Raw genomic sequence first — 18843 nt, forward strand, 5'->3', positions numbered from 1 at the left:
GAATGCCTTTTTGATCCAATTTTCAGCATTAACTCCCTCATACCCTAGGTTCAGAGGGGTTTGCAGGGTAATGAGAATATCCAGCCCACTAGAACTGTTACATTATCAGTTGTGTCTTTGGCTAAAGAAACAGTTTGTATGTCTTGCCACTTTAGCCCTGTTAAAATCGCATTTGGCCGCATATAACTGAAAACAACCACAGCAGTTTAATCAAATTATTTATTTTTTCTCATTTAACTGTAAGTCCAGAGGTAGTAAGTCAAGAGCTAGTCTTCAGTCTTACTATTCTGCCTCCTTTGCATATAGTCTTCATCCTCATGGTCCTAGGATGGCTGCTGCATACCCAGGCATCAGATACCCATTCTAGGTAGGGAAAAGGAAGAGAAACAAAAGAGGTTCTATCCAAGTTGGCTTCTTTATGTTTTTCCAGAGGTTCCACCCAATAACTTCTGCACTTTTACTGGCCAGGCTTGGTTCAAATTGCCCCTCTGAGCTTCAAGGGGATATGAGGCAGTCTTTCAACTGGGCATGTTACTACCCCAAAGAAAATCAGAAGTTTGTTAACTGAAGAAAAGGAGAAGAATGAGTTTCAGGTAGGCAACTAGCATGCCTGTCACAATAACTTTCCCCTGGAAATAGCAAATGCTTCGGATGTTCTTCTCCAAATGTTACTGAGTATCTGCTTTAATCCTGACTACTTGGTTCCTTATTACTCAAACAACTGTTATTTGGCCTGTTATGACAGTGATCTGGACAAAAGGTCGGAGCACTCTACTGAATGCTCTGCAAGTGGTCTGCTTAATCTCACACTTAAAATTTGGCCAAAGCAGTAGAGAATCTCACACTTAAAATTTGGCCAAAGCAGTAGAGAAGTGATGGGATCCATGGTTCCTTTCTTACATAATAATTAAATGATAAAGATCTGAGTCCTTCTCAGTCCACATTCCCTGGAATATGTTAGGGGCAAAAGCAGGTGATTCAGAGTTGAAGTAAACTGTTTGCCTTCACTGCTCATGTGTTCACCTGGGTCTCTGCTTGTGTGGCATCCTCCACCTGGAACACTTGTCCCACCACCTTGCTTTGCTGGCTCCTGTTCTTCATGTTTCAGCATCTCTTCAGGTCTTCCACACGTCACTGTGAAATGGGCTCTGTTATTTTCTACTTTGGCACTCACTCTGTTATCCTACACTCTCTGCGTAGTTAATAATTATTCTGTTTACTTGGTTTTTATCTGCCTCACTAAATTCTCTGAGAGCAGGGATCATATCTTATTCATCACTGGATTCCCACTGCCGAGCTAGGGCTTTCCACATAGTATGTGTTCAACAAACAGCTGTGGTTTTAGATCTGGAAGGACTTGCTTCTCCATTTCTTACCCCAATGCTTTACCAATCTAAGCCTGGGGACACCCCACTGGAGAAAAGCTTGAGTCTATAGAGCAGATACACTCATCCACAATCGCTGCCCCATGCTGATCCAAGGTAAAGGGGGGAGATAAAAAGTGGGGTTTCCCCAGTGCTAGTGGAGTGTCATCATTTATCACCTCTTCTATGGAGGTAGGCTGGGGGCAGGAGTGTGACATCAGTGAGGTCATTCTGCAGCATGTCCAGAGACAAGAATCCAGGAAGCAGGAGTTGGTGTCCAACACGGAACACACACCTTTTGTAAACATAGCACAGGACAGCAAGCAGAGTACCTGCTCTGTAGTCAGACTGCTGGGCTCATTCATATCCCGGCTCCCCTACATCCTACCTGTATGGCCTCAGAAAGGATAATCTTCATCTCTGAACCTCAGACTCCTAATCTGTAAAATGCTATTACCTACCACTCATAGGTGGGAGAGAATATATTGTTTGGAAGTGTCTGGCACAAAGTAAGTGCTCTTAAATATTAGCTCTTGTATCCTCATTCTAAACTTAGGGTCTGGTGTCCTATACTCTACACCCTACACTCCTTGACCCAGCCCAGGAGCCCGACTCCAATTTGACCTACCTTGCATTCAGATCCACCTCCCTTTCCTTTCCTAACAGCCCCTTTCCTCTGGACCGTCAGAAAAGTAGAAGGAACATGAGTTGTGACTTCACACAGGTTGAATTAAATTCTCAGATAAACCAACTGTTTTGAAAAAATGGGCAAATTCACTTCTCTTTTCTGCATTTCAGTTATTTAAGGTATCAGTTCAGTCGCTCAGTCATGTCCGACTCTTTGCGACCCCATGAACCGCAGCACACCAGGCCTCCCTGTCCATCACCAATTCCCTGAGTCCACTCAAACCCATGTCGATCGAGTCAGTGATGCCATCTAGCCATCTCATCCTCTGTCGTCCCCTTCTCCTCCTGCCCTCAATCTTTCCCAGCATCAGGGTCTTTTCCAATAAGTCAGCTCTTCGTATTAGGTGGCCAAAGTATTGGAGTTTCAGCTTCAACATCAGTCCTTCCAATGAACACCCAGGACTGATCTCCTTTAGGATGGACTGGTTGGATCTTCTTGCAGTCCAAGGGACTCTCAAGAGTCTTTTCCAATACCACAGTTCAAAAGCATCAATTCTTCAGCACTCAGCTTTCTTTATAGTCCAACTCTCACATCCATACATGACCACTGGAAAAACCATAGCCTTGACTAGACGGACCTTTGTTGGCAAAGTAATGTCTCTGCTTTTTAATATGCTGTCTAGATTGGTCATAACTTTCCTTTCAAGGAGTAAGCGTCTTTTAATTTCATGGCTGCAGTCACCATCTGCAGTGATTTTTGAGCCCAGAAAAATAAAGTCAGCCACTGTTTCCCCATCTATCTGCCATGAAGTGATGGGACTGGATGCCATGATCTTAGTTTTCTGAATGTTGAACTTTAAGCCAACTTTTTCACTCTCCACTTTCACTTTCATCAAGAGGCTCTTTAGTTCTTCTTCACTTTCTGCCATAAGGGTGGTGTCATCTGCTTATCTGAGGTTATTGATATTTCTCCCGGCAATCTTGATTTCAGCTTGTGCTTCCTCCAGCCTAGTGTTTCTCATAATGTACTCTGCATATAAGTTAAATAAGCAGGTGACAATATACAGCCTTGATGTACTCCTTTTCTTATTTGGAACCAGTCTGTTGTTCCATGTCCAGTTCTAACTGTTGCTTCCTGACCTGCATACAGATTTCTCAAGAGACAGGTCAGGTAGTCTGGTATTCCCATCTCTTTCAGAATTTTCCACAGTTTATTGTGATCCACAAAGTCAAAGGCTTTGGCATAGTCAATAAAGCAGAAATAGATGTTTTTCTGGTACTCTCTTGCTTTTTCAATGATCCATCGGATGTTGGCAATTTGATTTCTGGTTCCTCTGCCTTTTCTAAAACCTGCTTGAACATCTGGAAGTTCACGGTTCACGTATTGCTGAAGCCTGGCTTGGAGAATTTTAAGCGTTACTTTACTAGCATGTGAGATGAGTGCAATTGTGCGGTAGTTTGAGCATTCTTTGCATTGCCTTTCTTTGGGATTGGAACGAAAACTGACCTTTTCCAGTCCTGTGGCCACTGCTGAGTTGTCCGTATTTGCTGGCATATTGAATGCAGCACTTTCACAGCATCATCTTTCACGATTTGAAATAGCTCAACTGGAATTCCATCACCTCCACTAGCTTTGTTCGTAGTGATGCTTCCTAAGGCCCACTTGACTTCACATTCCAGGATGTCTGGCTCTAGGTGAGTGATCACACCATCGTGATTATCTGGGTCGTGAAGATCTTTTTTGTACAGTTCTTCTGTGTATTCTTGCCACCTCTTCTTAATATCTTCTGCTTCTGTTAGGTCCATACCATTTCTGTCCTTTATCGAGCCCATCTTTGCATGAAATGTTCCCTTGGTATCTCTAATTTGCTTGAAAAGATCTCTAGTCTTTCCCATGCTATTGTTTTCCTCTATTTCTTTGCATTGATTGCTGAGGAAGGCTTTCTTATCTCTCCTTGCTATTCTTTGGAACTCTGCATTCAAATGGGTGTGTCTTTCCTTTTCTCCTTTGCTTTTTGCTTCCCGTCTTTTCACAGCTATTTGTAAGGCCTCCTCAGCCAGCCATTTTGCTTTTTTGCATTTCTTTTTCTTGGGGATGGTCTTGTTTCCTGTCTCCTGTACAATGTCACGAACCTCCATCCATAGTTCATCAGGTATTCTATCAGATCTAGTCCTTTAAATCTATTTCTCACTTCTACTGTATAGTCATAAGGGATTTGATTTAGGTCATACCTGAATGGTCTAGTGGTTTTCTCCACTTTCTTCAATTTCAGTCTGAATTTGGCAATAAGGATAATTTAAGGTATAAGATAGCACTAATAAAAGTACTTACATCAGTCAGCCTTGTTGGAAAGATTAAACAAAACAAAGTGAGCACTGGACATAGTGTCTGGCACTCAGAAATCACTGACTCATTCAGCAAACTGACTTACTATGTACCAGGTACCATTCTAAATGGCTTCCCTGGTGGCTCAGCAGTCAAGAATCCACCTGCAATGCAGGAAACATGGGTTTGATCCCTGGATCTGGAAGATCCCCTGGAGAAGGCAATGGCAACCCATTCTAGTATTCTTGCCTGGGAAATCCAGACAGAGGAACCTGGTGGGTTACAGTACCCCCACAGCCTCTACAGTCCATCGGGTCACAAAGAGTTGGACACGACTGAGCACGGACACACACACACCATTTCAATGACAGATGAACAGATGATACAAGATGAACAAGAAAGTTAAGGCCTCTTTCACAGGGCATCATCAATTCTAGATGGACAAACACAGAGATTTCACAGGGTTAAATATTCTTTAGAAAACAAAAACCAGTATGGTACATGGCTAGGGGTTTTGGACTCCTTTATATTGAATTGTCAGGGAACGAAGGATTCTTTTACAAGGTGACTTTAAGCCTAAAATCTGAACAAAATGAAACCAGCCATGACTAGATATGGGGAAGAGGGGTCGGGGGTGTTCAGGAAGAGGCAGAAGCATGTTTGAAGGTGTTAGTATATATATTTTCCATCTTTAAGCATTTGACTATTTTCAGTCTCATATGTGGAGAAGGCAATGGCACCCCACTCCAGTACTCTTGCCTGGAGAACCCCATGGACGGAGGAGCCTGGTAGGCTGCAGTCCATGGGGTCGCTAAGAGTCAGACACGACTGAGCGACTTCACTTTCACTTTTCACTTTCATGCATTGGAGAAGGAAATGGCAACCCACTCCAGTATTCTTGCCTGGATAACTCCAAGGACGGGGGAGCCTGGTGAGCTGCTGTCTCTGGGGTCGCACAGAGTCGGACACAACTGAAGTGACTTAGCAGTAGCAGCAGTCTCATATGTAAAGGGTTTAAAGAATCCCTGGGAAATAGGGTAGGAAGGAAGAAGATGAGGAATAAAGGCTGGGGTTGAAGAAAGGTGTTGGAGTATTTCTGAAATCAAGAACGGGGTGGAGGGATTTGAGCCTACAGTCAAGATCATAGGGGATGAAAATGGGGTCCAGAGAGGAAAAAAGGGGGCCATGGCTCAGGATGGAGGGATTTGAGGGAAAAGGAGAAAAGGTATGGGGGTGGGGGGTGGGGTTTGGTCCTTAGGTCAGGAAGGGAGGGAAGGATTTGTAACTGGGGAAATGGGGAGAGACAAATGAAAATGGGGGAAAGATGCGGGTCAGAAATAGGAAGGAAATGGGGGAGGAGGTGGTAAGGGCCTATGGTGGGGATGGGAAGGATTCAGATGCGAAAGAGGAAAGATCATCATTAGCTCAGTGACAAGACAAGGTAAAAGATACATTGACGGGACAGAAAAGTCAGATGACGGGGTAGGGGAGGTGGGTAAAAGCACTCCAGGGTGAGAAGGGAGAGAAGGGCGTCAAGAGCATGAGCACTAGGCCCAAGTAGGCAGTTGGGAAGGACTCCCTCAAATGAGGGAGAGGGGAGGAAACCAAGAGAATGGGAAGGGGGATGGATAAAACGCTGACTTGAGAGCAGAGTCTCACAAAAGGAAGGGGTGGAGGCAGGAGGAGGCCCAAACTTGGGAGGGAGGCAGGCTGACAGAAAGCAGAGGAAGAGGAGAGGAACAGTAATGAGGGGCAGGCGGCACATAAAGGTGGCAGAAGAAACCTAGGGTCTAAGTTCCCTGGATGAGAAAGAGGCTGGGAGCAGGGCCCAGATGTAGTCGAGTGGGGAGGCCCTTCGATAAAAAGGGTAGAGGGAGGACCCCATGATTAGGAGGGAAATGTGTGTGGGAGGGAGTGCCCTGAGAGAAGAGGAAGGACAAGAAGTCCTTCTTAGAAGCCAACTAGGCAGCAAGATTTATGAACTGAGGAAAGCAAGTAAGAGCCAAACCTCAGGCCAGAGGTAAGGAGGCAGGCAACAGAGTAGTGACTATCTTAGGGTTAGAATGTCTGTGAAATTGAAAACTGAGAGTCCAGAGAGTGGCAAAGCCCTGAGGACAGGGCTAGTGGAAACTTCCCAGGAAGGGAGTCTGAGGGGCCGGTTGTGGCCACAAAAATAGACAGGGCTGCTGTTGCACCTGTGTGGGTGAGTGATGTTTTCCTACTGCTGTCTCTTCCTTCTGTTCAGGTGTAATTCTTACCACTTGCTTCACTGACTACTTTATCTCCTAGTCCTCCCCATTCAGAAGGGCCTCCCAGCTGTGGCTTTACCTGGCCAACTAACTTCAGAGCCTCTGTAACACCTTGTTCTTCTGGAGGTTTTCCCAGGTCTCTTCCCCACCTCTCATATGTATAACTCCCTGGGAATGGGGAATAAGTCCCTGATATTAAAGAAGCTACAATCCCTGTCCTCAGATGACCCGTCTCAAAGTTTTGGAACACATCGTCAATCTGGGGGAGGGGGCAGTCTCTGGTGCCTGGAACTGGGAAGGGTTACTAGATACCTTTTCTGTAAAAGCAGTGCTGCTTAACTACGGTTTAAGAGGCCTTTCTTTGAAGGCTAGCCTGGAAATCTACCTCTTTTCTCTGTATCATTGTTCCTACGGGAAATATTTATAAAATTCATCAAGAGATTTCATTTTCTACTTACATTAAGTTACAGGTTATGGCCATCATTCTTTTACAAATTAAGTTCTAAAATGCAGGGTGGGGAGTGCCTGCAACTTCTTCTGAATTCAAGGGAATCAATGAATAATGGAAGGCTGAAAAAAAATCAACTACAAATTATTTTTTTAATGGACCTCCATGGCTCTCTGTGGGTCTGGATCTCTTATAGAGGTCTAGGATTTTCAGAACCAATGCAAGAGAGTTTTAGTGTGCTTTTGATCCATTTATTGCACTGTACTTTAACCTCACTAGTAAAAGCTTTTATATAGTTGGGAGTATGACATCTGCAATTTCCTACAAAAGCATGTCTGAGGAGCATTTGAAAAAACAAAACAAAACAAAAAAAAACCTTGGTTTTCAGGTTCAGAAGATTTAAGTGTTTTAAGTCAGAGCCAAAGTCATAAATTCCCAGAAAACAGGGTGGAATCCAACAGCACCAGGAGTGATGTCAGTCATTCCCCCAAAATGCAGAATTTCCCCCAACAGTGCTGCCACTGGGAACTTGATCCAAAATTGCTACTCACTGCAGTAGGAAGCAGCCAAAGCAGAATTAGATACAAATAGATTCTTTCTTAAAAGTCTGGCATAAAGAGTGGAAAAAGATAACTTGCTTGCATTCAAGACATTTTATCCAACGTGAACTACATAAGAATATTAAAGTTCCCTAAAATAGAAGAACTAGATGTTTTTATTGGTTAAGAGAAGTGGCTTCAAATGCATTCCAAAAGACAATGAAGAAAATACTTTCCATGGAAGGAGACAGTTGGGTAGGCTGTTAAATAAACTTGCAAATAGCAAAGGAGTGAGTATAGTGTGTGGTGCTAGCCATGTTGTGGGGAGGAGCGGGGGAGAGTCAGCACTATTTCTGTATTTTGTCAGAAAGACTGCCTTTAGCCTGGGACAGTGCCTGCCATTCACAGAAGTGCTGTCAGTCTGGGGTCTGATTCTCCTGAGGAGCAATAGGCAGATTGGAGATAAGAGGCTGAAAGAAGCCAGGTAAGCAGCCTCAGTACCATCCTTACACAACTTCATTATTTCCCAGAAACTAGTTGGCATTTAGGAATGAAGTCCAAGGTTTTTATATGAAAATGAGAAGAGTCTCTAAAAAGAAACAAGTGCCATGCAACAACCATTCAGACATTATCAGATGAAATTCAGTCAGGTTACACACAGGTTCTCTTTAAATTAGTGTCCAAACCTGGTTTTCAAAGAGAAAAAAGATGTAATATAAAAATACTGGAGTTCATAATCAATACAGTGAAGCAGATAAAGTAGTGGTTAAGTAACACAGCAATGAGTTTCAATTCTAAGTCTGCTCCTGACGACCTTTAGTGACTAAGAGTGAATAACTCTCATCTCCAGTAAAGTGGAGATGATGCCATTTGCCTCACAGGGTGTGTATGAGTAGTAAGTTGGAATGAAAACTACCAATGGTACTCAATTCTTTTTGGACACAGAATGAACATACATGGGAATAGCTGCTATCCCTGCTCCAAAGACATGGATATGCCAGTGAAAACCTTCTCTTCCCCCCGTTTAAAAAAAAAAAAAAGGGTACAAGGAAGAAGAGGAAACCTCCAAGTGGCAGAAATGAAGAGGGAACCCAAAGGACCTGACACTGCAAGGCCAGTGGAGGCGGCTGGACTGGATGCGTCTTAGGAATTGGCGAAGAGAGATGTTAGGAGTTGAGGCTGCAGGTATAATGGATAGTAAGAAGTAGAGATGGGATGCTTAGAATCGGGAAAGTTCTGTCCCAGTAGGAGAACTGAAAACTTGGTATCTCTAGTTCAGGGTCACAGCAGGAAAACAAGCTTTCCCTCCCAGGCCATGGGTAGAAACAAAGTCACTACAAGAATCTTTGCTGCATGTGAACACAGAAGTCAAATTCATACTAGCTGCATTGTGAAAGAATCCCATTCAACAAAATTACCAACTGGTTCAGTTAAACAGTGGACTAGACTCAGAAAATTCAGTGAATTGGAAGATCTAAGGAAATTACCAGACTGTAGCACCGAGTGGGCAAAGAGATAGAAGATGTTAAGAGATATTAAGGTATGGAGGGTACACTGCTGCAAACTTCTAGGAGGCTGAGAAGAAGACAGAAAAAATGGGAGGAGCAATTATTTTTAAAGGAAAAATTAAAAATTCCAGAAATGCATTTTCAATTTAAAGGAATACAATGAATCCCAAGCAAAGCAAATAGAAATTAATCCACACCTAGATAGATTTTAGTGAAACTCAGAAGTTATTAGAAAAACATACATCCTTCAAAGAAATAATCAAAATGACATCCAAGTTTTTCAGCAATAAAAGTTGTCAGAACACAACGGAATACTTACAGGATGCAACAGAAAGATAACTGGGAACCTACAATTCTAAACCCAGACAATTTAGCTTTCTAAAATCAGTGTGAAAAAAAGACACTTTCAACCCACAAAGAGAGAACTTACTGTTCACAGACTTTCACTGGCAAGTCTGGTACAAAAACATCTTGAAGTATTCAACAAGAAACAGTGAGTAAATAGACAAAACTTATCAAGTAAATAAGTCATATTTAAAATAACTGGAGTTTTAAAAATAAGTTATAACAAATATTAACCATTAACATGGAAAATAGGTCAGAAAAGATAATTTGAAGGGAAACAAAAATATACTTGTTTTATTCAGGAAAAAACTGAGCTATTGACCATTTTATAAATATAAGTATCAATATGCTCTCATGTGTAGGTACACTGAAAGATTAAGGATGATCACAAAATGATAGAAACATTACCTTTTGGTTGTGGGTGTGTGTGTTTGGGGGCCAAGGGGAAGATAAAATCTGCTTTAAATGTAAGAACAGGAGGAAAGAGAAGAATCATTCCTGCATCCTCCATAACAACAACTGCAATGACAGGAATATACATGCCAGTATAATAAACATAGAGATACTAAGTTGATCTATTAAGAGAAGACTATACCAAAGCATAAAGTCCAATGAATAAAGTGTCATATTTCAACATCTGAAACACTATATTTTGCTTATGAATACCTAAGTATAAAAATAAACAGAAAAGGCAACCCTGAACTCATAATTTCTTAGAGCGGGGAATGGGCAAGGTGAGTGATTAAAGTATGTCTTTGTTTATTGTATTTTATTTAAAATCTTAAGAATGATCCTAAAATGATCAATACTAGATAGCTTGTATATATGCCAGTTTTATACTTTTTCTTACTTTAAACCAAGCAGGAACTTCCATGGCAGTCCAGTGGTTAAGAGTTCGCCTTCCAATGCAGGGGTGCAATTTCAATCCCTGGTTGGGGAACTAAGATACCATATACCTCAGGGCCCAAAAACCAAAACATTAAAAAAAAAACAAAACCAGAAACAGTATTGTTAACAAATTCAAAAAAGACCTTAAAAATGCTCCACATCAAAATAATCTTCAAAAACAAACAAACCCCAATAGGCATAGAACATAGGATAGATGTTACTTTCCTTCCATTTCCTGAGACCGTTTCTTTGTAATAAAAGAGAAATGTCTGCTTTGTTGGGTTGCTGCGAAGTTTCAGTATCACTCATAATGTCTGACACATAAATGCTTAACAATGTGAGCTTCCTCTCAAGAGTTCCTTTATTGTTAAACCTGTTTTGTTTTCTGAGTAGATGAAAACCTGTTTTTGAAAGGCTTCTTGATGGGTATGGCATAAGCCCTCTTGGAGGAGGTCACCATTAACCATAGAGCAGCCAGAACTTCCACAAGGCTGGGAAACAGACTCTTGGAGGGCAAAACAAGACCTTGTGTGCACCAGGACCCAGGAGAAAGGTGCAGTGACCCCACAAGAGACTGACCCAGACTTGCCCATGAGTGTCCAGGAGTCTCCGGCTGAGGTGTGGGTCGGCAGTGGCCTGCAGGTTTGGGAGCACTGCTTGCAGCAGTGAGAGCATGGGACCTTTTGAGGCAGGTAATCTTCATTACCTCCACCATAGTGTGGCCTCAGGTCAAGTAACAGAGAGTGAACACAGCCCTGCCCATCAACAGAAAACTGGATTAAAGATTTACTGAGCATGGCCTCACCCATCAGAACAAGACCCAGTTTCCCCCTCAGTCAGTCTCTCCCATCAGGAAGCTTCCATAAGCATCATCTGTATGCAGGTCAGGAAACAGCAGTTAGAACTGGACATGGAACAACAGACTGGTTCCAAATCCGGAAAGGAGTATGTCGAGGCTGTATATTGTTACCCTGCTTATTTAACTTATATACAGAGTACATCATGAGAAACGTTGGGCTGGATGAAGCACCAGCTGGAATCAAGATTTCTGGGAGAAATATCAATAAACTCAGATATGTAGATGATACCACCTTATGGCAGAAAGGGAAGAAGAACTAAAGAGCGTCTTGATGATGGTGAAAGAGGAGAGTGAAAAAGTTGGCGTAAAACTCAACATTCAGAAAACTAAGATCATGGAATCTGGTCCCATCACTTCATGGCAAAGAGATGGGGAAACAATGGAAACAGTGACAGACTTTATTTCTTGGGCTCCAAAATCACTGCAGATGGTGACTGCAGCTATGAAATTAAAAGATGCTTACTTCTTGGAGGAAAAGTCATGACCAACCTAGACAGCATATTAAAAAGCAGAGACATTACTTTACCAACAAAGGTCTGTCTAGTCAAAGCTTTGGTTTTTCCAGCGGTCATGTATGGATGTGAGAGTTGGACCATAAAGAACGCCGAGAGCCAAAGAATTGATGCTTTTGAACTGTGGTGTTGGAGAAGACTCTTGAGAGTCCGTTGGACTGCAAGGACATCCAACCAGTCCATCCTAAAGGAAATCAGTCCTGAATGTTCACTGGAAGGACTGATGATGAAGCTGAAACTCCAATACTTCAGCCACCTGATGCAAAGAGCTGACTCATTTGAAAAGACCTGGATGCTGGGATTGATTGAAGGTGGGAGTAGAAGGGGACAACAGAGGATGAGGTGGGTTGGATGGCATCACCAACTCAACGGACATGAGTAAGCTCTGGGAGTTGGTGATGGACAGGGAAGCCTGGTGTGTTGCAGTCCATGGGGTTGCAAAGAGTTGGACAGGATTTGAGCGACTGAAATGAACTGAAGTTGGTGGACTCTGAGTAGCATACAAGATGGAGTACATATATTTCACCTTATTCCTGTTGCTAAATATAACTAAAAACCATGGATGAATTATATAAAGCTATCTAAAGATCTTGAATGGTAGGGAAAAGTTGGTCACCTGGGTAGTCACTTTGGAACTTGAGGAATGACCTGGAAGTTTTATGGGTGTTTTCTTATGCCACGTTTTTACTTTCCTTTGACTTGGGTGCAAGAAACATCTAAAACCTGAAAACGTCAGTGGTTGCAGATGAAGAATATTAAAAGCCTGCTCTCATAAACCAAAGGATGGGAAAAGGGTGATACGTATGAAAATATTAATTTGATTATACCTGCCCCACTCCAAGTGAACACACATTCCTCAGTCACGGGATGTGGGCAAGACTATAGGAGGAGCCCTGTGGACCTTCCTTGCCCTGTACTGAGTGGCCAGTTGCAAAGAGGCAGCATCTTAGCCATCCTAACTACAGAGACTGATGGAGGATTACAGAGAGAAAGAAGCTAGAGCAAGGATTCCTGTAAATGTGTTAATGAAGTCCTGGGCACACCCTCAACCAGACCACACAAGAAACTGACCATAATCAACATGGAAAATGAACTATGAGTAGAGTGCTGCCCAGGTTTCAACTGGCTTCAGGTAGCATCCATGTTGAGGTGGACCAGAATACCATTGCAAAGGCCTTGAAAACTGACACTGAGCCACAAAAGTGGGGCTGAACCCGACTGAACCTGAACAGTTGGCCTTATAAAATGGAAGATTTAAATAGGAACAAGATTCTCATAATACTCAAAATGTATAGGATCCAATGCAAAGTTACTCATCACATAAACTTGAGTAAGAGATATACGGAAGACCCAAGCAGGAAATTTGTAAATAAAAAATACAAAAAACTTACCAAATGGGTTCAACTGCAGCATGCAGATGACAGAGGAAATCATCAGCGAACCTAGAGATCATTAAGAATTATCTAACTTGAACAATTAGAAACTATAAAGTGAATAAAAACAAACAGAATCACAGAGACTTGTGGGACAATAACAAAACCAACATTCATATCATTTAAGTTCTGAAGGAGGAAAAAAAAGTTCAGGACTGAAATCACACTTGAAGAAATAATGGCTGGAAAGTTTCCAGATCTGACAGAAGATATAATCTAGATTCAAGAAGCTGAATGAACCTCAAACAAGATAAATCTAAAGAAACCCAAGCTCAGTCACATCATAGTTGAATTTCTGAAAATTTAAAAGACAGAGATAAATCTTGAAAGAGGGTAGAGAAAAATAATTAACAATAGGGGATGAATAGTGTGAAAAACAGCATATTTATCAAGCATATACTTGAGTCATAGAGGCTCAAGCCTTGAGTGGAGGAGAATCCACTTCCATCCACGCTCACCTCCTTGCTGGCTGTTGGTTGGAGACAACAGTTTCTTGCCACATAAACCTCTCTGTAAGGTAGTTTAAAACATGCTAGCTGGCTTCTCCCAGAATGAGCAAGAGAGATGCCCAAGAGGAAGCCACAGTACCTAACTTTGGGAGTAACATCCCTTCTGTTCATTACCTTAGGTGAACAAGATGAAAGCATTCCAGCCCACACTCACAGAGGGGAGATTACAAAGGGCATGAAGCCCAGGAGGTAGAGTTTACTGCGGACCATCTTAGAGGTTGGCTACCACACTACCAACCAATTTATCAATAGCTTTATCAATTAATTTGGATATATAGGAATTTAGTTTAAAAACAGTAGAAGTTGTAGTTCAAAAATATTAAAAAGACCAGTTAAATTCAATCTCCTGTCTACTGGTTGCCTGAGGAGTTTAGGAATGCTATTAGTCAGCAAAGGATGGGTTGTGTGTTAGAAACTCAAAAACCTTAGGCTCTTAAACTGTACTTCACACTCGTGTTTCATGTATATCACAAGTTGGCTGGGGACCCCACTTTGATACAAAACATTCATCTGGATACTACTTGTCTCCATGGAAGGGGAAAAAAACTCTGGAGGGCAATGAAATGCTCTGCCCAGAAGTGACACATAGCACTTATGTTACAACAAACTGGTCATACAGTCCTAGCCAACCACAAGGAGGCTGGGATATATAATCCTAACATATGTAGTTGAGCCAGAAACAGCTGGTGAAAGTATAGCTGGTAGTCACCACAGTCATCCTGGTCACTGAATTTTCAACCCTCTCTTGTCTCCAAAAGATACAACAAGCCCTCTATCCAGAATGGTTATAATGAAATGAAAGAACAAAATGAAGTGTTAGTGAGGATGTGGAGCAAACTGAACTCTCAATATACTGCTGGCAGGAATGGAAAATGATACAAACTGCTTTAGAAACTGGTCTTCATTTTCCTTAATAAATAACTATTAATGAAATTGATGGGTTATATGTTAAGCACATATTTAATGTTGTAAGAGATGTCAAATCTTTTGAAAGATTCACAAAGTTTCACAGCAGCATGCCTTGTAAGAGCAAAATCCTGAAACAACCCAAACGTTCATCAGTAGATTAATACAGATTGCAGGATACCCATATAATGGATTACTTAGCAGTATCTTCAAATTCTGGCAGTGTCCATTCTGTTTTGTCTGTTGCATTTTCCTTTCACAGTATGGTTTATTTCCAATAATTCTAATCTCAAATTACTTTTGCACAGCAGCTTGTTCCCATTCTACCAAAACAATGTGATTTTATACTTCAGGATATACTTGTAAAACCCTTATTCTTTAATTCATTTTTTCCAAAACATCATTTGGTCAGCCTGCTTAGTCCCTCGAGCTATCTCTTGATTTCTTGTGTCCAGTGACTGGTGTTTAATCTTCTTCTGTGTAGTGTCTGATTAACCCAAGTTACTAAAATACACAGTGGGCAAGTCAGAGCAGATCCCCAGTCAGCTCTTGTAAGTAGAATCTATACTGAATCCAAAGCTTTAAGCTTTACACAGGCAGGGCCCCTTTATGTTAGCCAAACGCTCACAACAGGGTTGTGAGAGAGCTAACGGTGTTTTTGATTGCCAGCTTCTGAAAGACCACCTAGAACACTGAAATATACTAGCATGCACATATTTGATGACTGAACATTTAGAAGTGAGTTCTAAAACTAGAGGTTCTGCCTATTCTAATTAGAAAAAAGAAAATCCCTAAACTCTTGCCCTTATTAAAGTGGCTGAGTGCTTAGCAGTCATTATAACTTACTAAATGTAACAGAATCCAGTAAAAATCTCATCTTTCAAACTTATGCCTAGAGACAACCAAATATTATGTTCCACTTTCCTGATGGACAACTACAACACTTAAGAAGTCTTGGTGCCTAGCCAGCCACACTTTTAAGTCTAAATCTGGTCACTCTTGAATTCTAACTACCAATTTATAGAAAATAAAGAGAAATAGGTTAAACTGTACCACATGGTTACAACTGGCAAAATCTATTCTGTTTGAAAGGCTTTTGACTTTTCAAAATGCAAACTGTAAAAGGTAAAGAAAAAAAAGATTCAGGGGATATACACAAATTAAAGATACTAAGATAGCAATTAGTAACAATTTAAAGTCTATTTGGGTCCTGATTCAAACAAACTTAAATATCCATGTATGATATCTGAGACAAGAGAAATTTGAACAAATATTTACTAGATTTGAGGATATAATTACCATTAAATTTTTTGAACTTCCTATGCTTTATAGTTATGTTAAAAAAAAACCTGAAGTCTTCAAAAAAAGCTTGAGCAACATACAATTGTTTAGCATTGAGACATTCTTGACACTTCCCAACATGTTAAACTGTAATCAGTTTTTTATTCACAGTCTCATTTTATAGCAAAGTTAAATAAATAGATACCATAAATGTGGGAATCCTTTATTTTCCCAATAAAAGTAGTAGAACCAGTTCAAGTAGTTGAAAACTGGAAGGTATTCCCCACTCTTCATGTATCAATATGGCCAACACCAGATGATACAATTTAATGATTCATTTTCAACCTAATTTATTCAAAATAAAAATGACTCCAATGTTTAAAACTAGCCCTCACTGACAGTAGCTCCAATCACTGTGTTTGAGCTTAACTGAATGCAGGAAAAGTTCTGAAACCAGTTTGGCTTATATTCAAGCATGAGCCTATGTAGCCCAAAAGTAGATTGCCAGGTTTAGACTCAGATGGCCCGTGTATAGCACAGCTCTGTCACTCCCCTGTCCAGTGAACTTTGGCCAGTTTCTTAACCTTTCTGTGCCTTTGATATTCACCCATAAGAAGGGGATAAGAAGTTCTGCCTATTAGGACTGTCAGTAGGATTAAGTGAGTACACATGAAAATGAACAAATGCAAAGCAAATATTCAATAAATACCGGCTATATTTATGAATCTGTATTCAAGGGTAGGAAAACTGATTCAATAATATTAAAACTTTTGTGAAAATTTAGTTTCAGAAACTAGAACTGTTTTAGAATATTCTCATGTCCGTGAAACAAGGAGCACTTGATAATGCTAAAATTGAACATAAGACTGAGTTGTTATACAAAAAATGGTCACTAGGTTCTTAATTTGAAAATTTCCCATTTAGTAAAAAAAAAAAAGAATATTAAATTCAGGGTAAAATCTGTCCTTTAGTACTTAAGATTTCATACTAGTTCTCAATACCAAAAATCAAGAGTAAAAAATTGTGCATAATGTCTGTTTCAGTAAAAACACACACTGAAATACTCTGGAAGTGACTGATTCTTAAAGATACCTACAAATATAAGCCAGACAAATGTAAAAAAGTGAAGCAAGATGACCTACTTTTTTCTGATCATAAAATATTTATTAAGGTATACTTTAGGGAATATAGTGAATATAAAATTTAGGATCACAATATGAAGCAATTTCAATCCTCTCAAAAAGTCAGCCCAGTCCTCAATGCTCTGCAGATGTAAAACCACTGGTGAGACTCACTAAAAGCAGTTTGACTAGTACAGAAGAGGTTTTTCATGAAATTTACAAGTAGATCATCTGAATACCTCTTTTAAGTGCAAAACCACACCACATTACACTAATGCAGCAACAATGCATTCATATTGTTTTCATTAGTAGTCAACTTGCATAAAACACCAGATAAAAGCACAATGGAGCTCACAAGATGGGCTAAAAAATGAACCTGTTCTTGCAAAACACACACTGTAATGGAAGAAGACATTAAAAATGTATTATGCACACTACAGAAGCTGCGTTCATTCCAACAATCTCAAGTGTCACTTCCTTTTCTAAAATCAAATTACATGAACCAGGCACAACTAATATTTGGGAGGCAGTGTGTAGCTAAAATTTCATTTACTAATTTCTCAATGATTTAAAAAATCCCCATAAATCTTTTCTGTCCTGAGGTAGTTGCAAAATAAATCATAACTTGTATATCAACTAGAGCTGAGGCTTTGACTTCTTACTCATTAAAGCTAGTTGTTAACTGACAAGAACTACCTTTTGATATTTAAAAGACAGTTGAGAAATGGGCCTCTTACTACACACACAAGATGATGGCTATGTAGGAAAGAGGATTAGCTGCTTCAGAACGTGAGATATGGTCCACCATTGCTTCCACCCCTCCCAACCACCCCCAACCATTTTAGATTCCTTATTGTCCAAAAAGCCACGGGGAGCAACACAGTAGTAGACAGATCATCGTCCTTTGCTGTAGCCAGGGAAGAAAAGGTCAAGTAGAGTCTGCAGAACCGCATTGGGAATCATGATGTAATTCTGGCCAAGATCATGCCGGCAAGCAGGACAGGAAAACACTTGAGCCTTAAAGGAGCGCTGCAAGCAATCCTAAGGCAAAACCAAAAACAAAATGAAAAGTAAAAAAACACACCTGATTTCATCTGAGGGTAAAGAATATAGAAAATGCTCAACAATTTAGGCTTTTGAATAGAACTAGAAACTTACCGTTGGGCAACAAGAGAAACATAAAAGATGAACAACTGTCAAGGCCTGAACCTGTAGTATGAAAATGAACTTACAGACAAGGCTTCAGTTTCACCTCTAACACACCCTGTGAGACTTCAGGCAAATGACAAATGACAATTTTTATATAAATTTCCTCATTCAGTGAAATGAGTGTTAGAATTCTACATGGTTCCCACTAGCCTCACCTAGGTTGGATTTTAATCCTCATCTGTCCTGATGGAGCACTAAAGAAAAAAATAAAAACTCAGGAATTCCCTCCTTAAAACCACATTATCTATTTTATATAATGTGTTTTCCAAAAAGATACTATTTAACTGACTCAAGGTCAGATACAAACACTTATGTGGAAAGTCTGTTTCCATTTTACAAAAGAAACTAAACCTCAGAAGTTAGGTCAGGACATATAACCACCAAGCAGGAGAACAAGATTCCAACCTTGGTTTGACTGAAATTCAAATTCCTTTTATACCACACTGATAAGACAATACACAACTCCTCTGGGCATGCTGCCAGACAGAATTTGTTCTAGATTCTGTTAAGTACATAGAATTATTTCAGTTTCTACAATAATATACGAAACATACATAAGTTGTAATAGAAAATACCAGCAACACTTTACTTTCTTTTCCATTTCAACTCATCTTCAATAATTTCAAACATGATAGAATGTGGAGACTATATAGATTTGAACTGCTGTAGAATTAAAATATGCATTTCACCACCAAGATGAAATTAAATGCTTCCTATCC

At 40.4% G+C, this 18843-nt stretch overlaps 1 protein-coding gene across 2 annotated transcripts in view; it reads right to left on the reverse strand.

The window, feature by feature from the left end:
- Positions 1 to 16936: 16936 nt before the first annotated feature.
- Positions 16937 to 18843, reverse strand: part of UHRF2 (ubiquitin like with PHD and ring finger domains 2) — a 71810-nt gene continuing 69903 nt past the window's right edge. For both annotated transcript variants that reach the window (XR_014056803.1, XM_081500614.1), the window contains exon 16: positions 16937 to 17956. Coding sequence is in view for 1 of the 2 variants with exons in the window: in XM_081500614.1 (XP_081356740.1) it covers positions 17810 to 17956 (147 nt within the window). In the remaining variant the exon portion in view is untranslated. The remainder of the gene's footprint in view (positions 17957 to 18843) is intronic.

This window comes from Giraffa tippelskirchi, chromosome 1, assembly GCF_054371585.1.
Source record: "Giraffa tippelskirchi isolate mGirTip1 chromosome 1, T2T-mGirTip1v1.2.pri, whole genome shotgun sequence".
Classification (NCBI taxonomy): domain Eukaryota; kingdom Metazoa; phylum Chordata; class Mammalia; order Artiodactyla; family Giraffidae; genus Giraffa; species Giraffa tippelskirchi.